The sequence below is a fragment of the Dipodomys ordii genome, unplaced genomic scaffold, assembly GCF_000151885.1.
Source record: "Dipodomys ordii isolate 6190 unplaced genomic scaffold, Dord_2.0 Scaffold2, whole genome shotgun sequence".
Lineage (NCBI taxonomy): Eukaryota > Metazoa > Chordata > Mammalia > Rodentia > Heteromyidae > Dipodomys > Dipodomys ordii.
The window spans coordinates 1,543,931-1,561,607 of record NW_012267218.1 but is presented as its reverse complement, the minus strand read 5'-3'; the positions used below and the strand labels follow the sequence as shown (position 1 = coordinate 1,561,607).

The window sequence follows — 17,677 nt, the reverse complement described above, 5'->3', positions numbered from 1 at the left end:
TTTTTTTCTGTTGGTAGTGGGGCTTGAACTCTGGGCTTGGGTGCTGTCACTGTGCTCTTCAGCTCAAGGTGAGTGCTCTACCGCTTGAGCCACAGTACCACTTCCAATTTTCTAGTGGTTTATTGGAGATAAGAGTCTCACGGACTTTCTTGCCCGGGCTGGCTTTGAACCCTGATCCTCAGATCTGAGCCTCCTGAGTAGCTAGGATTACAGGCGTGAGCCACTGGCGCCCGGCTTTCACTTGGCTTTTTTGCTCATGCCTGGTGCTGCATCCCTTGAGCCTCCAGTCTGCTATTTTGCTAATTAATTGGAGATGATCTGGGCTGATCTGTTCAGGCTGGTTTTGGACCAACTAAGTCTCTGAGTAGGTAGGATTGCAGGTGGGAGCTGTTGGTGCTGAGCCATTTTTTTAGATACTTGATCACATCCCTTCATCTACCAGTCTTTTTTTTTTTTTTAAGCATTTCAGATAATTTGTAGGCATCAGTACTTTACTTACCAAGACTTATTTTTTATTTTATTTTATTTTATTTATTTTTTTGTCGGTCGTGGGGCTTGAACTCTGGGCCTGGGCGCTGTCCCTCAGCTCTTCAGCTCAAGGCGAGCACTCTACCACTTGAGCTACCACGCCACTTCCGGTTTTCTGGTGGTTTATTGGAGATAGGAGTCTCATGGTCTCTCCTGCCTGGGCTGGCTTTGAACCGTGATCCTCAGATCTCAGCCTCCTGAGTAGCTAGGATTACAGGTGTGAGCCACCAGCGCCTGGCTTACTTACCAAGACTTTAACTGGAACTACAGCCTAATTTACTACAGCTTTTTGAGAAAAACATTTGCATAGTGTGCTCACCTATGTATCTGTTCCTGAGTTTTAGTGGTATGGACATGGTGGAACCCTAACCTCTTGCTGTCACCTAGGCAGCCCCTGCTACTTCTGTTTTCTTCTTGTCCCTTGATGTTGAGGTATCTGAGAAATCCCTTGTAAGATGTAAATGCTAATGGGTCAAACCATTTTCCCCCTGGCTGGCTCACAGGGTCTTGACACTGTTCACAAACAGAGAGTGGCTGAAGTGCTAAATGACCCTGAAAACATGGAGAAGCGGAGGAGCCGGGAGAGCCTCAATGTGGACGTGGTCAAGTACGAGAGTGGCCCTGACGGAGGGGAGGAAGTGAGTATGAGCGTAGAATGGAATGGGGTAAGTACAGTACACAGCCGGCGTGCACTAGGGTAGCTGCCGGCGCACCCGCCGGCTCTGCTCACTGGCTTTCTCTGTCTCACGTGCTATGCTTCTACTTTTCTCAAATTAAGTGCCAGGAAAGCCCTCTTATAAATTCCTAACTTCTGCTAATACTGGAGGCTGCTGCTTGCTTGGAGTAGTCTTTGTCCTTTCCTTAGGAACCCATGAGAGCTACCTGGCAACCCTGGAGCGCGCACATGCTGGTTGAGTGTCCTGGCTGTGTAAAACGTAATCCATAGTCACTACTGGGATCAGTATAGCAGACAACTAACTGCTTCTCTAACTTGCCCAGTTCACTGCTAACTCGTGCTTCTGACTTCACTGTGCAGGCTGCTTTAGGTTTTTTTTAGAATTAATTAGCTTGTCTTAAATGGAGATGCTTTTGAACTGGAATTTCTTTTTAGAAAAGAACAACTCAACCCAGTGCTGGTGGCTAGCTCCTGTAATATTTGCTACTCAGGAGGCGAGATCTGAGGATACAGTTTGAACCTAGCCTGGGCAGGAGTGTCTTTGAGATTGTTTTCTCCACTAAACTACCAGGAAAGCCATAATTGGAGCTGTGGCTCAAGTGGTAGAGCACTAGCCTTGAGCAAAAGAAGCTCAGGGACAGCGTCCAGGCCCTGAGTTCAAGCCCCAGAACTGGCTTCCCATTCTACCCTCCCATCCCCCGCCCCAAAAAAAAGAACAAAAAGAACAACTTGAGCAAGGCATTGGGGGGGTGGCTGCTCTTCTACCTCTCTTGCCTGAGCCCTGCCAGCAGCCCTGATCCTCACTCTGCCTGCCCGTGTTTTTCCATGGAGGGGCTATCCCGTTTGCTTGCTCTGGGAAGTTGTCTCCATTGTTGCCTACTCCAGGTCACAGACAGTGCCTGGCTTCTAGACATTTCCATAGCAGGTGGACGAGGTCTCTGTATACTGGGCTGGTGTCTGTGGAAATGTACTCCTTCAATGGAGCTGGAGGTGGGGTTGGAAGCACTCCAGCTGTGCCACTGGCATCTGAACATCAGCCATTATGTAGTGCACTTGTGTTCAAGTGCACTTTGGGGCCTGTCTTTCAGAATTGATTTATTTCTTAGAATTTGCTATAACTGTAGCAGTTTGTAGTCAGCATCCTGACTAAACATTTTGTAAAACATGTTTTCAGCCGGACTGTAGAGAGAACGTTCTCTTGACTGTCTGTCCAGCAGGTACCTTGCTTTGTTTCTTTCCATGCCATGACAACCAATCAGCATCTGCTTTGACTGCATAAGCTCTGGTGGGCAGTGGCCCCAAACTGCAGTGAGGCCCAGGATGCCTGTGAGAGGCTGTGCTGTCGGAGCTGTGTACTGTACTCAGCTGCTCTGGCACCTGCATGCTTTGTCTTGAGGGCCTTCCTGCTTGGCCTTCAGAGGCCTGCTCGCAGATCTAACACTCCTGGGTGAAGCTCTGGAGGAACTTTCTCTCGAGACAGTATTTCTAGGTCCATATGTATGGAAATTCTATGACAATAGAATTCTCAACAACCCAAGTCCCCTCCCACCAGGGCCAGGGAGGAAGGGGCCTGGAGGAGTGCAGTGATGCCACCACAGTGCGCAGCAGTGCCTCTCTGTGCACGGGCTACTTCCTCCTCTTTTTTTTTTTTTTTTGGTTTCTCTTGCCAGTGTTGAGGATGGAACACAGGGCTTCATGCAAGCTAGTTATATCTCTGAGTTGTATCTCACCTCTGTTATTTTATTTTGAGACAGGCTCTTGCTGTGAAGCTCTTGAATTGGTGATTCTCCTGCCTCAGTTCCCTAAGTACTGGGATTTTAGGCATGCTCACCACACTCAGCTTTCGAGCACACTTTTGTTATTTAAAACAAGTGTTATATACTTAGGTGTTTCTTTAATTAGCTGTGAGCACACTTTTGTTATTTAAAACAAGTGTTATATACTTAGGTGTTTCTTTAATTACCTGTACTGGGACTTGGCTATATGTGGTACGTGAAGAGTTCATTTTCTGTGTCAGGTTTGGTTCATAGGAGTACACTAAAGTCTGGAATGCTGGCTTGTCTCTTCACTGGCAATGAAATGATTTTTTATGCTGTTTCTGTTGAAATGAAGAGTCCCTGAGATTTCTCAGTCAGCAGTTTAAAGATGGTTACCATTAAAAATGGTTACCATTGGCAACCACTTGTTTGTGTGCATCAAGCTCTTTTTAGGGGTAGGAGTGTAGAGTGCTTACCTAGTGTTCATGAGGCCCTGAGTTTGATTCCAGCATTGGGAAAAGGGGGGGAAAAAGGCTTCTCTTTTATCATTATGTATTTGAGATGAAATAAGAAAGTGAATGTTGAGTAGATGTCATGATGTTACCTCCAACTTCAGATTTTAAGTTCTGGTTTTCATAAAGGTGTCTTCCTTGTTCTTACTGATTTAGTTTATTAGAAGGAGAACTTGTCATCCACTTTTTTTTCTCTTCTTGAGATAGGGAGTTGCTGTCTAGCCTAGTCTGGAGTCTGATCTGAAACTCAAAATCCTCCTGCCTTAGCCTCCCAAGTGCTAGGATGACACGCATTTGTAGTGAGAAAATGCCACTCAGCTCTCAGTTATATTGTAGTTCTGCATGAGATTTTAAAACTAGGATGTAAGTGCTCTTTAGAACTCGTGCATCGGCAAGGATGCGGGTGCCCTCCTATGCAGACAGAGCTGCGGCTGACAGTTTATTACAGGACTTGCTGGCCCATGCTTGACCACATCATAGTAGCCATCTCACAAGATTTCAGGTTTTTTCTTAATATTCAGAAGTAGCATCTAAAACAGAGAGACAGACCAGCTGCCCTGGGTTACCGTGCGTGCAGTGGAGCTGTGTGTGAGGAAGCAGAGAGAGGCGACAGCAGGATGCAGTGCAGGGAGAGCGGTCTGTGCTGCTTTTGGCGCTGTGAACAGGGCGCGAGGGCAGGTTTTGCAGTTACTCTGTCCTGTTTGGATCCTGCTTTGAGCTTGTCTGTACAAATGAAACTAGGTTTCCTCAGCTTTGGTCCATGTGACTGTGTTTACCGTGTGACCTGCACGTGGGGTCACAGGTTCTCAGGGGCCCTCTGGGCTGCTTGTGGGAAGTCATGGCATTGATGGCAGGTCCTTCGGGACACATGACTCGGGTGTCTGTGGACCTCCACGCCCCAGGGCAGCCTCTTGTCTGCATGTTTTTTTCCCCATGTTGAAATACCAGGGCTTTCCCCAGGGTCCTTCCGAAGCACCTGTTCCTGTCTCTCTTTCCACACTGAGATTTCTACACATTTCAGTAATGCACTAAAATTTTACCAAGGATCACTGGAGAATGTGACAGTGCTAATTAGAAATAGCTTAGTTTTTATTTTTGAAAAATTACATTAGGAAGACAACTAGAATATACCAAAATAAATTGAATTACCACAACATCTGCAGTCCTGTTGTACATAGCTAATAATTGCCACTGTGCATGTTAAACCAATATGCCATGTGATTAGTTTCTGCTCAGAACTCTACTTTGTAATATGAATATGTGACATGAGGATTTAAAGACGTGTCCGTGGCCCTTCCAGCCCAGGTCGAAGGGGATTGGCCTGCATTCTGGGGAGTTGCTGTACCTCCCCCAGGTGGCGAGTGCTGGGCAGGGCAGACTAACTTGCCTGGTGCCAGTTGGTCAGCCTGGCCCTGAGAATTGCTCGCCTAGATCTCTGAGGCTCCAGGGAGGCGATGGCTGGCCCCAGTGCCCACATCACCTGCCACTTGAGTGAGTGGTTCCCAGGGTGTGTGAGTGGTGCCCAGTGAGCTCCCTTGGGACCTGGGAGGGGGTGGTGAGCACCCTGTGGGAGCACGGTGGTGGTGGGCAACAAGATCTCGGTCCCTTCTTGTGCAGAGCAGTGGGAACTGATATGTTCTTGTCCTCCCAGCATTCACGAGGCCTTGGTAACAAGTTTTATTTTTCCATTTAAAGATGAGAAAGATGAAGCTCGGGCTGGTTAAATGACTTGCTCAGCGTCCATGGTGAGTCCGAGCGGGCAGGGACAGGCCCCACTGTCTGTGCTCCTGTCGAGATGTCGGCTGCCACTTGGGCAGGACGCAGGAGGCGTTGTGCCCAGGGAAACCCATTTTCTTTGGATGGTCAACTGCATGCTTACAACGTGCGCTGCCCCTCAAGTCGCCGGGTCTTACGGTTCTGAAATGTCTAAGATGCTAGTGTTTTAAGAGATGAGAGTCACATACAAACTTCAGGAAGGACTACACTTGGGGGATATGGCAGAACAGGAGAAGTTAAACGAATGTGTCTTCTGCGGATAGCCTTTATTTTGGTTTTTCATTGATGACTCTCCTTTATGTACAGTTACTTGTGTCTTGCAGTGAGTAAAAGATTCCTAGAATGATGCTAGTCTCATACTGCCTTCCACTCTGATGCTTGTTTGGAGTAGGCCAGCCTAGATGCTTCAAGACACGTTGGGCCCAGCCCCACCTCTGAGCCGGCCTGGTGAACCAGAGTGACAGAAGGGAAGGCCCAGGATGAAGCCATGATCTCTGTGACCTAGAAATACTGTAGACCAGGCTGTGTGGCGCGGGGCCTGCGCCCTGTCCTCCCGTGGGCTCACTGGTTCTCTCCTTTTTGTCCGACAGGCCTAGCTGCCCGGGTGCCTCCCGCCCTGCTCCTGCATGACGGGCAGTGCCTCCTCCGGCCCCCCCCTCCAGCGCTGCCCGCTGTGTCTAGCAGCCCCTAGGAGCTTGTCAGAGCTGCACCTCTGGGCCTGGTCATTCCTTTCGGTGCTGCTGACCTGGGGTTCCTGATCTCTGTATACATGTAGCTTTGCCAGATGTGTACTTAGTAATATCAACTGTATTAATAAAACCCATTTACTGTGTAACACACATTTAACGATTAAGAGCGATTAGCTGTACACTCTGCTAGCAGGTAGTTAGAAGTGTCACACAGGTTTACCGCAGCGGCATGACGGTGGCCTGTGGACAGTGGCTGAGCTGTAGGAGTAAGGCATGTGTTGCACGTCTGTGATACTTAGAGAACATCTGGCCAGTACGCCTGCCCGAGGCCCTGGACATGCTCACGTAGACTTGCTGTGTAGTCCTGTGTAATTCTGCTTTTCTCTACTAATCTTTAAAAGCTCAGTGATGTGTGTATTTGTGTCTTTCTAACTTCTAATAAACTCACTCCAACTGACTTGTGTCTGTGTCTGTCTGCTCGATACACTGCTCACTCTTCCTCGGGATGCAGAATTGCACAACCTCTGCAAGGAGCCAGTTCCTGTCTTACTGGGGATCTGTTCTGAGAATAAATGGTGCTGCACACATATTTCCCACTCTGCTTCTGATTTTCCTATCTGAGCTCTGCCACATGCTTTATTTCTACTCTCACTTGGGCTATGACAGCTAGCCACTCCTTTCTTCCTACGAGAGGTCTGAGGATTCTTAGTTACTTTATAAAGTAAACATTTTAATTTTCCAGCCACATTTATAGCTAACATTTAATAAGACCACTGTGAACTTGATTGACAGTTCATCTAAGCATGGCTTTTAGATGACCACAGGAGGAAGGCTTTGGGATAGTAGGCTCCGTGCTGGCACCTGGGCCCCATGCGCACAGTGTCCAGCGGGACTCATGCAGAAGTTCTGCTGATACTCGTGGAAGCTACCTCAGTTTTTATTGCAGCTATTTGTAAGACAACAGTCTTAATTCTTGGGGATGTGCTTCCTTTTGTTTGAATGAATTTCCTCTTCAAGGACTTCCTTGATTATTAGGTTGTTTTTAATGAAATTTCAAACGGGTAGATTTCTGGGAGGCCTGCATTTACATAAGTACAGGGCAGACTGGTGGTGCTGATCGCTGGCGGTAGGCGGGCTGGGAATTGCTGCTTGCCCCTGCTGTTCCTTGGGTGTGGGAGGGAGAAACAGCAGCTTCACGCTTGTTCACATTTTTTTCAGGATGGCACTGGATCTTTAAAACGCAGTGGTTCCTTTAGCAAACTCCGGGCTTCCATTAGACGCAGCAGTGAGAAGCTGGTTAGGAAACTGAAGGGAGGAAGTTCAAGAGACAGTGAGCCGAGAAACCCTGGGTAACTATCTCCCCAGCCCGCCCTCCCTCCCTGCCAGTATGCATCCCTGGGCCGCGCGTCCCCGTCCTCCCCCCTTCCTGGCGAGCCCAGATTCCACACTGGGAAGGAGGAGTAACTTGTGTCTGGTGGATCGAGAAACAGATGAGAGGGCTGTGCCTTCAAAAGAAGACATTTGGCTAGGTGCTGAGATCTGAGGATCGCAGTTCGAAGCCAGCCCGGGCAGATAAGAGTCCATGAGACTCTTATCTCCAATAAACCACTCGAAAACTGGAAGTGGTGTGGTGGCTCAAGTGGTAGAGCGCTTGCCTTGAGCTGAAGAGCACAAGGACAGCGCCCAAGCCCAGAGTTCAATCCCTATGACTGACAAAAAAAAAAAGTTCATGATAGGGGCTGGGAAGGTGGCTCAGTGGTAGAGTGCTTGCCTTGCATGCTCGAGGCCCTGGGTTCGATTCCTCAGCACCACATAAGCAAAAAGAAAAAAGCCAGAAGTGGCGCTGTGGCTCAAGTGGTAGAGCTCTAGCCTTGAGCTGAAGAGCTGAGGGACAGCGCCCAGGCCCAGAGTTCAGGCCCCACAACTGGACCAAAAAAAAAAAAGAAAAGAAAAAAAGAAGGCGAAGGAAAGTGAATGCCTGTATAAATCCCTGTCTTTAACGTGTTATGGAGTATTTTATTTTTTTGTGCCTGTACTGGAGTTTGAATCCAAGGGCTCACCTTCTCCTTTAGCATTTTCACTCGTGGCTGGTGCTGTTCTACTCACTTGATCCCACCTCCACTTCTGGCTTTTTGCTGGTTAATTGGAAATTTCTGACTTGTCTGCCTGAGCTGGCTTTGAACCTTAGTCCTCAGTAGCTGGGAGGCAGATGTGAGCTCCAGTGTCTGCTTGAAATACATTTTACATGTTGCTTTTCTAAGTACAGAGATTGATTATCCAATGCTGCTCGCTTTTCTCTTGTCCTACATTAGGTGGAAGTTGGAGATAGGATTTAGTTGTGCTCCTGGCCTTCTAGACCAGGTCTTGGGTGTGCTGAGGTCTGTGGAGCCCTGGCCCAAGTCACTTGTGGGGCAGGGGTGGTGGTGTGCTGCCCAGCCTCCCGGCCCAGCTGAGCCGGCTGGGCGGCCGTCGTGGGTGAACCCCACGGCGTTGCCTGTGCGGTATGCAGTCTGCTGCAAATGAGGCATTGGGGTCTTTATGTGCTGCCAAGCGTGAGGTCTGCGAGTGCCGGGTGCTGTGGTGTCCAGGAGCTGCCCTGCGTGGTGGCAGCCGTCTTTGAGGGGTGGAGGGCGCAGCTGGGGCCCTGATGTGGGGTGCAGGCGTGCCAGTCCCTTTGTCCATGTCTGGGTCTGGGCTGTGGCTGCAAGCGTGCTTGTTTCCGAATGCACGTAATTTGGATGTCAAGGCTACTGAAGATGGTTTCCCAGTAAACCTGCCCCCTGCTTGTCCTGACCCACAGCCATGGGCCCAACCTTGGCCCCACACCCAGCAGAGAATGGGTTTAGGCAGACGCGTGCCAACGGCGTCTTCCTGCTGGCTAGCAGCTGATTGTGGGCTTGGGGGCTCATGTGCCAGGTGCCTTCAGGATGCCAGTTAGATGTAAATTTTGGGGTGCTTATTGGGGTTTGACCTTGCACACGGGCCAGGGCTGTCTCAGTGGTGACAGAAGCTCTGGCAGAATCCGCAGTGTGAGGGGGTGCTCTCCCCTCCCGCTGACCTGTCCCCTGGAGGACGGGGCGGGATCCCTCTGCCCCCACGAGTGCTCCTGCTATCTGTCCTGGGGTTACGCTCTCTAATGATCATCTAGAATCACTCATGCTGCAAAAGTAATTTTATTTCTTATTGTAAGCTCCTTCATATTTGCAGGAAAACATCTATAAATAACCAAGCCAAGCAGCTTTGGCCACCTCCACTCCAGGTCTTTTGGAGTCACAGATAGCTCTGAGTGCTATCCTGCTCCAGGGGGACTGGTGGTGGCAGGGACAGTGCCTGTCCCCAAGTCAGCAGGCAGCCCCCCTGCAGGCAGACAGGACCTCTCCTCTGCCCCCCCCATCCCCCAGGGCCACAGCCCTGCCCTCTTAGGCCACAGCTCCTCCTGTTGTCAGCCTAGAGCCCAGCAAGGCCAGGCTTGGAGGCAGGGCGTCTCATTTCCTGTTTCTTCTTTCATCAACTGCCCAGGGCTGCTTTTGCCTGCAGGCGGCCGAGGTGAGGTCAGCCCCTTTACCACTTCCAGACTTGGCCAGATGCCAGTCTGTTCCTCCACCTTGAGCCCAAATAGACTTTCACGACAGAGTGTGCCAGTATGGCTCTCTGCCACCTTAGTGGGCGGAGGCGGGGCACCACCTACTGCCCTGCAGAGGCAGAGCCCCGGACTGCTCGTGGGTCATTTGCCTTCCAAGGGCCAGTCTACTGGGAGGGAACAACTTGGGGAGAGGAGGGACGGTACCCTTGGGAACTGTGCTGCTCAGCCCCTAAGGGCTTGGTTGGGCTGTCCACAGATACTGGTGTGTTAGCTGGGCATGGCCCCTCGCACCCCTTCACAGCCGACTGTGTAGGAGCAGGAGGAAGGAGGCAGGTGGGGGGCAAAGAGCACCCTCAGGGTTCGGGTCAGGCCACCGGGCAAGCCCGGGACGGCTTCTTGTGCGCGGACACGGTCAGCCATCAGTCTCATCAGAAGCTGGTTAGCCCAGGCGATACCAAGGGCTGGAGACAGGCGCGGGTCCCAGGGTCTGAGACATGACAGGGAAGAGCTGCTGGCAAAGGTTGGCTGCCACCCTTCTTCCCCCAGCGGCTCCCCCCCATCTACTCACTGCTGGCCACGCCCAGTGCCCCCCCCCCCAGGTATGGGCACTCACCCTGGTAGGCAGGGCAGCAAGCCCTGCTCCTCCACAGCCTCTGTCACCTGGAAGAGTCCAATGGGGGCAGCAGTAGTTGAGGGTCCCCTGGTTTTCCATATCATGACCAGAGCCCCTTGAAGTCCCCTTCGCAGCCCCTCCCCATCGTCCTGGGCATCTGGGCAAACTGCCGCCTCACCCACCTGGTTGATGCATAGCACGGGGGCCTGGAAGGCGCTGCTCAGCCGGCGCAGCTCGGCCCCCAGGGATTGCAGATGCCTGGCCCGGAGGGCAGGGCCCTCTTTGTCAAACTCACAGCGAAACGGAGCTGCCACGGAGTCGATGACTACCAGTCGGGCCATGCCCCTTGACAGCAGCACGGGGACCTTCTTCCTTACACACTCCAGCAAGGTGTCCTGCAAGGGGGGACAGCATGGCCGCCACTGGCTCACCAGGTGCTGTCTAGGTGACCGGCTGGCCCTCTGGTCTGCAGCTTTATGGCTCCTTGAGTCTGGGCTTGCGTGATCCTCCCAAAGGCTCCAAGGACGGGAGGCCTCCCGGTGATACCCCTGGGCAGTCGGCACAGCTGCCAGGAACCATTTCCCCCATTCCCTGTGGGTCTGCTCCTGACCATGCAATTTTCACCCGTCTTTGGGGGGAGCTTTACACCAGGTGCTGGGGGGCCCTGAACCTAGCCTCACCTCCAAGGGAGGCCGGGGGAGGGGAGGCCCTGCAAGCTGGGGCCAGTGCCCTGAGGCTGCTCTCATTCCTGTCATTTAGGGGATGGGGTGGGGGAAGCCTGGGGCCAGCCTCTTGCTGTCCAGGTTGGCAGCCCTGACTGAAGGCTCAGACCACTCTGGAGTGCAGGGCGTGGCCAGTGCCGGGTGGCCCCCATGGAGGAGAGCAGGCCTGAGACACAGCGGAGGAGCCTCACACTTTAGGCCTGCAGATACATCTGGGCCAACCAGCCAGGCAGCACTGAGGGCTGCTGAGGGCCTGGCGTGAGGCTGGGGTGAAACTCAGTTTGTGCTTTTCCTCAGGGCGTCCCCAGCGGACCCTCTGTGTGTGGAGAACGACAGCAGCAGCCTAGAAGATGCCAACGTGAGTGTCTTTCCCCCCGCCAGGGCCAGGCAGTGGGGACGGCCATTGGCTTTGGCGCACAGAGGTGGCTAGGGGGGGTAGGCGTGGCCCCAAGGCTGACTGTGAGGAGGAAGGCATCTAGCCATTGTGGGTCTGAGCGGATTCTGGAAAGAGGAGGAGCCCCTCCCCCCCCTCCAGTGCAGCAGCCCGGCCTCATCTATGGTCTTCTCTTGCAGTGACCCAGCCTGGCCTGCTGTAGGATGCCAGGATGGTGGCGCTATGTGTGGCCCTGGAGCTGGCCCCGTGACGGCCAGGGCAAGGCTGGGAGGGCCCTGGGCCCGGAGCCTGCAGTGCTCACTTAGCTTCTCCTGACCGGAATGCAGGCAGCGCTCAGGAACGCTCTGCTTGGGGCAGGAGGTCCTGAAAACACAGCGCCGGGCATGGCCCGCCCGCCACCTGCCCAGGCCAGACACATCTGTATCCTGCATCTGCCGGGCTTCTCCATGTCCCCCATGTTGTGTGATAATGTATTTACTGTACATTTTTTAAAAATTAAAAGTTTATACACCTTATTCTTCGACTTGAACGTCTTCTCATAACAGCTCTTCTCAGTGGCTCTGCAGCCACAGCGATGTACTGGGTGGGTGTACCCTGCACCGTGTCATTTCTGTGTTCATATTGCACATAGAGCTCCCTTCCTGCCTAGGAAGGACTCCCTTCACCATCTGAATTGTGCCCCTTCGTCGGCCCACCCTGCCTGCTCCCAACCCTGTCACCTCTTGCTGTGCTGATAATCACCATGGCAGGTCTGCCGCGCCCCAGCCGGCAGAGCACACTTACCACATCTGCTGCGTGCTCGATGAAGATGTGGTTGCTGAACTTGATCTTCTGGACCACCTCGCTTGGCACATCCATCCGCAGCCGCTGCTGCTGTGCAATCAGCTGCTGCAGTCGCTTGCTGGGGAAGACATCCTCCGTGCAGATGTAGACGGCCCCTGGGGGGGCCGAGAGTGATGAGCCCAGGAACCCGAACTATACCTCTGCTGCCACCCAAATCAAATGCACGTGTTGCCTTGTTTCCAATCCCAACCCTCTGGCTTTCCATCTCCTGAGGAAGGGTGATGCCAGAGCTGGCCCTCAAGGGCCAGGTGGTCCTCTGGGAGCACTAGCTAGGTCTCCAGTTCTGGTACTGGGCACATGTTCCCTGGTCTGGCCAGGCCAGAATGGCCACAGGTAGGCTGCCCTGCTTGCCTAGTTCTGCTTCCCCTCCCTGGTCGGGGATGGGAGTGGACTGATTACCAATGCTTCAGGCCACATCCCTCCCCCAGAGTGCAGGCCCAGGGAGAGTCCAGCGGGACCTATGTTCCCTCTGCCCCTTGCAAGGTTCCCTGCCATTCCAGCCACTCCATGAGGCCAAGGTCTTCGTGGTGATTTCAGATGGGTCACCAAGCCTGAACAGCATTTGAGCAATGCACGGCTTGGGCCCAGAAACAGCATCAGCAGACATGGGGAGCCATGCAGCTGAGAGCTCATCAAGAAGCCCTGAGTTCATGGGCAAGGGACGTTCAGTGAAGATGTCTCAATGATCCACAAAGACCCAGTGTGAGGAGGACACGGCAATCCAGTGTGGGGTGCTGCGGTGATCTGGTGCCAGTGATCCAGTGTGGCATGTCACCGTCATCTACTGTAGTATGTCATAGTGATCTAGGGTGAGGATATAGTGATCCAGTGTGGGATGCCACAGTGATCCAGGGCAGGGAAGAACAGTCTCTTCCAATAGATGGGGCTGGGACAATGGGAAAATCACACGTGAAAGAGACTGGACTTCACAAGGATGAGTTCGAGCACTCAGTACTTATAGAAGAAAATGACCTGAGTGCAGCTTGTTCTAAATAAATGACACCAAAAGCCACAGGCACCAATGAAAAAGAACCGAACTCTAAAACATGAAAAATAGTTGGCTGCTAGTGGCACCAACTTGAACTCCTAGTGACTCCAGAGGCTGCGATCAGAGGATCGCGGTTCAGAGACAGCCTGGGTAAGAGAGTCCTTGAGACTCTTCAATTAACCCCCAGAAAATTGGAAATGGTGCTGTGGCTTAGCCTTGAGCAAAAGAGCTTAGGGGACAGCACCCAGTCCCTGAGTTCAAGCCCCATGACTGGGGGAAAAAAAAGTGCTTTAAAGGACACTACTGAGATAAGACAAACCTCTGGAAGAGAAAAGACCCGCCTGGTAAGGGATTTGTCTTCAAAACACATGAGTTCATAAAACTCAATACAAGGTGATTTTTAAGTGGCATTGGACCTAACAGACATCTGCAAAGACAACTTTGCTGTGGCCAGCATGTATGAGAGACGTTCAGCTCACGAAAGCCAGAAGTCGTGTGGATGTGGGAGCTGCTGTCGTGGCTTTGGGGGACTGAATGGTGCTGGGAAAAGGGCCGGCTTGTGTGGGGCAGAGCCACGTTCAGGGTTCAGATACAGTGGCATCCACAGTGGCGGGCGGGGATCTTGGCCCCGCGGTGGGGAGCTGAGCCACGCTGGCTGCTGCAGGCTTCAGAGTGGCACCGTGGCGCGGCTGCCTCAGCCACCCTCAGTCCTCACCCGCGGGAGAATGTCACCGTCTTTGCCTTCATTTCTGATGCTGTGGCCATGTATTGTGCAGGCCACGTGAGCCTGTGAGCACAGGTTCAGGACACTTCTACTGACACTGCAAGAACCCCAGGGCCATGCCCGAGTGCTGGTGGTAATCCTGGCCCGCCGTGCTCCCCTCATTCATAGGAGGAAACAGCCCTGGAGGAGTCCTCACCCACCTAGGGAGAAGCAACCCAAGACAGGGCTGAGACCCGCCGGGCCTGGCCGGAGCCCTGCCTTCCTCAAGGGCTCGCCACTCACCAGCCTCCAGGCCTCCGTGTTGCTGTGGGAACTGCACAGCCAGGCTCAGCTGTAGTGCCAGCTGGGTCTTCCCTGCCGAGCTGCAGCCCGCAAGCTCCGTGATGCCGCCCAGGGGCAGGCCGCCGCCCAGGACCCTGTCCAGCACGGGGCAGCCCAGACTTAGGCGCTGGTGCTGCACAGGGAAGCGCTCCTTCTGCTGGACCAGGTGCAGGGCTGTGGGGTGGGCCAGGGTCAGATGTGCAACCTTCTACACCCCACCAAGCCAGCAGCTCCACTCAGTGCTGCCCCCGCCGCTCCTTGCACCGGAGAACCGTGAGGAAGCAGCCATGGGCTGCTGACCATGGGCCAGGCCTTTCAGCCTTCCCACTGTCCACCCATGGTGTCCTGACAGAACGCTGCGTTCCCACCCGCAGCGTCCTGACAGAACGCTGTGACCACAGGGTGAGGAGGCCGGGGCTGGCCACAGGCCACTGCTCACGCATCCACCCTGGGTTGGTGACGGGTCCCCGCGTCAGCCAGCAAGGCGGCCCTCCAGCTTACCTGTCAGGGTGTGGGGTCCTCGGAGCCATAGGGAGGCTGCTGTGAGCAAGTGCTGGACGTCGGGGCTGGACAGCCCGGTCAGTCTCTGCAAGTCTGGTCCAGAAAAATGCAGAACCTCCTTTACTGACTTCAGTTTGGCTGAAATTACACAGATCAGTCACAGAAAAGGTCAGACTACAGCACCACGGGGAAAATAGCAAGTGTGGAGCTGGTAAGGAGCTGAGACTCCAGTTCTGGGGACCCAGGGCTGGGGTGGGGGTCCAAGCAGCCCCCTCAAGGCCCGAGGGAATCTTGGCACATTGATGACTGGACAGTGGAGGACAGGAGGCTGTTGCAGGAGCCAGCCGTGCACCACGCACAGCAGCCACCGCCAGAGGTGGGGAAGTCCCAGAGGCCATAAGAGGCAACGCTGCTGGGCATGCTGCTGGGCACCTGCAGTCCCAGCTACTTGGGAGGTGCCCAGGAAGATTACCGGAGCTCAAGAGTTCTAGTCTAGTCTGAGCAATTCCAAGCCAGCAGAGCAAAACAGTGAGGATAACAAACCAGCAGAGCTCTGGGTCTGGTGTAGCCTTTGCATGTGCCAGCCCCAGGGCCGGTCCCTAGAAGAAAAGGGAGGGAGGCAGGGAGGGAACCAGCGCTGCATGAGCAAGCCAGGCTGGAGCCACCTGGGGCTGGCTGAGCAGGGAGGGGCTGGCGGGGGGCCAGGACCAGCCAGAGCGCTCGGCCAGGGTCAGAACAAAGCACCATTCGCTAGTGATAAATTCATCCTGGGCTTAGATTTACTTCTACTTTTTTTAAGTTTTAATTTTTTTCACCAGTGCTGGGGCTTGAACTTAGGGCCTGGGCTGTCCCTGAGCTTTTGCTCAAGGCTAGCGCTTTACCACTTGAGCCACAGCACTACTTCTGGCTTTTTCTGTGTTTGTGGTGCTGAGGAATTGAACCAAGGGCTTCATGCATGCTAGGCAAGCGCTCTACCACTGAGCCACACCTCCAGTTTTCTACTTTTAAACAAGTAGACACGTGTTGCAAATACATTTGGACAATCCAAAAAGTAGCAAAAAGAAGCAACTTCACTGAGGAGGAGCAGGGCTGGCAGGAGGGTCCTGTAACTGCCTTCCTGACAGACATGTGGAAGGCTGCAGTTACACTCTCAGCCTGGACGACAGGACACAGGACGCCTGGAAAGGGCAAGCAGTGGCCACGCGGACGGCTGCAGCACGGAGGCCCACGGGGTGCTTTTCAGTCAAAAGTACTGAGCCACGGCTCCAGCACTGGGGGTGGAGTGGGGAGTAGGAGCCCTGGCTGGCCACTCAGGACGCATTTTCTGATAGATAAGATACAGGAGAGAAACAAGGGCCTTCTGTTCCCAAGGTGTTTATAGCTGCAGCCACCATTCTGCAATCATGCTATAGGCAGGACAGGAAACCAACGATGTGACCGACTGCAGCACAGAGACTGGCGCTCTGCCACCAGCACTGTGCTGGTCGTGGTGTTGTGTCTGTACCTGCAAGCAACTGTCATCCCAACAGCCACCCTGGGAGATGAATGAGATACAGGGGGCTGGAACCGCAGCTGCGTGCCAGCCTGGGGCGGCCGGTGGACGGGAGCGACAGAGGTAGGGTGTGCCAGGAGGGAGGCTCCCAGGCGGGACCCAGCAGGTGACCTGTCCAGCCTCTCGAATGCTTGGACTGAGGCCATTGTGTCTGACAGACCTTCTGCAGCGCAGGGGGAGAATCAGGAAACACACAGAAAAGGCAGCATACAAGCAAGGCTGGGGGAACAGCCAAGCCACCAATAGTTCAGCAAGGGAGCATACCTCTCTCTTTTTTTGGGGAGTAGTCTGGTCGTGGGGCCTGAACTCGGGGCCTGGGCGCTGTCCCTCAGCTCTTCAGCTCAAGGCTAGCACTCTACCACTTGAGCCACAGTGCCACTTCCGGCTTTTTTTTCTCTTTGCTTATGTGGTGCTGAGGAATTGAACCCAGGGCCTCAGGCATGCAAGGCAAGCGCTATACCACTGAGCCACCTTCCCAGGCCCAAGCATACCTCTCTTGACTGCAGCAATAATTCTGGGGTTCAGGTCCAGCTGATCCAAATCCATCTCAGTGGATCGCCTGCCAGGCCCCTAACTTCCCCGGGGCCAGACTGACCCCCTGTGGGAGCGCTCACCTTCAGGATGCTCCTCACTCTCTCTGTGGGCAGCAAGACACCGTGGTCAGTGCCTCTGGCCTCCAAGAATGACCTCCCAGGTCAGAAGCCCGGGACACTCTGGTTCCTGAGAACCAGCTGACCACGCTTCCTCAAAGGAGAGCGGACTGAGTGTGCGTCCTCCGGCGCCTGCTCATCTTGCCAGCGGGCCACAAGGAAGCCAGAGATGCACACCTGCGCTCCACCCAGTGTGTGTGGCATTCCCCAGTGTGGTGTCTCAAATGTCTCCTTGGAGCTTCTGGAAAGATCAGGAAGCATGGGATATTTCAGGGTGCTTCCTGCAGGCAGGCCTGGGGCGCCCACGGACTGCCCTTCCCGCCTAGGCTGGCTGTGCGGGACTCGGACTAGGGTCTGGCAAGCCTGTCCACAAAGCCAGTGTGCTCCCCACACCTCTAGCTGGCTGGGAGGGGGCAGGCACGGGGTGGGCTGGGTGGCGACTGAGGGGTCCTGACAGTGCGGATGTGGCCTGGCCTGGACAGCACGCGTGGACAGACTTCCTGTACCTGCGTCCTCCCAGCACTGCTGAGGCCGGGTGGCCGGGGAACCCTGGGCTGAGCCGGCTGGGACACACTGCGCTCGCCGGCCACAGCACCGCGAGGCCGCTGCGGGCAGGACCGGCAGGCGCGTTCCCTGCTGGGCCCGCAGACCTTGTGGGTGCCCAGGCCGGACAGGAAAGGCGCGGAGGCCCAGGCCTGGCCGCCCTCCAAATCCACTGGACAACCCGCCCCTGGGGACCCCCCTCGGGACCGCCCCCCACCCCGTATCCCCGTTCCTGGGGACCCCCACCCCGCTCCTCGGGACTGCCCCCCACCCCGTATCCCCGTTCCTGGGGACCCCCCACCCCG

General features: G+C 54.3%; 2 protein-coding genes across 3 annotated transcripts in view; one reads left to right on the top strand and one right to left on the bottom strand.

Moving 5' to 3' along the window:
* The window catches only part of LOC105985001 (kinesin light chain 1-like), an 11,921-nt gene extending 4,677 nt beyond the window's left edge, over window positions 1–7,244 (top strand). Inside the window, exons 4-6 of the mRNA XM_013015412.1 lie at window positions 1,032–1,193; window positions 5,169–5,218; window positions 7,157–7,244. Of these exons, the coding sequence (XP_012870866.1) occupies window positions 1,032–1,193; window positions 5,169–5,201 (195 nt within the window). The 3' untranslated portion in view covers window positions 5,202–5,218; window positions 7,157–7,244. The remainder of the gene's footprint in view (window positions 1–1,031; window positions 1,194–5,168; window positions 5,219–7,156) is intronic.
* A 2,100-nt stretch (window positions 7,245–9,344) lies between these two features.
* Window positions 9,345–16,812, bottom strand: Xrcc3 (X-ray repair complementing defective repair in Chinese hamster cells 3). Of its 2 annotated transcripts, XM_013015390.1 has the most exons (7): window positions 16,671–16,812; window positions 14,628–14,765; window positions 14,088–14,300; window positions 12,034–12,188; window positions 10,317–10,529; window positions 10,135–10,181; window positions 9,345–10,008 (listed from the first exon to the last, which is right to left on the bottom strand). In XM_013015390.1, the coding sequence occupies exons 1-7, from the start codon at window positions 16,723–16,725 to the stop codon at window positions 9,789–9,791; spliced, it is 1,041 nt and encodes a 346-aa protein (XP_012870844.1). In that variant the 5' UTR covers window positions 16,726–16,812; the 3' UTR covers window positions 9,345–9,788. The 2 variants fall into 2 exon arrangements, with proteins under 2 accessions (XP_012870844.1, XP_012870838.1); XM_013015384.1 differs by having other exon boundaries at window positions 10,135–10,529.
* Between the last annotated feature and the right edge of the window lie 865 nt (window positions 16,813–17,677).

Bases quoted from the DNA above. Each gene is read 5' to 3' on its own strand.
- Xrcc3 (XM_013015384.1), bottom strand. From the start codon at position 16,725: ATGGATTTGGATCAGCTGGACCTGAACCCCAGAATTATTGCTGCAGTC. The intron at 14,301-14,627 runs GTAAGCTGGAGG...CCCACCCCACAG, and splicing joins AGGACCCCACACCCTGACAG to CCCTGCACCTGGTCCAGCAG. The intron at 10,530-12,033 runs GTAAGTGTGCTC...CCCCCCTTGCAG, and splicing joins TCGAGCACGCAGCAGATGTG to GACACCTTGCTGGAGTGTGT.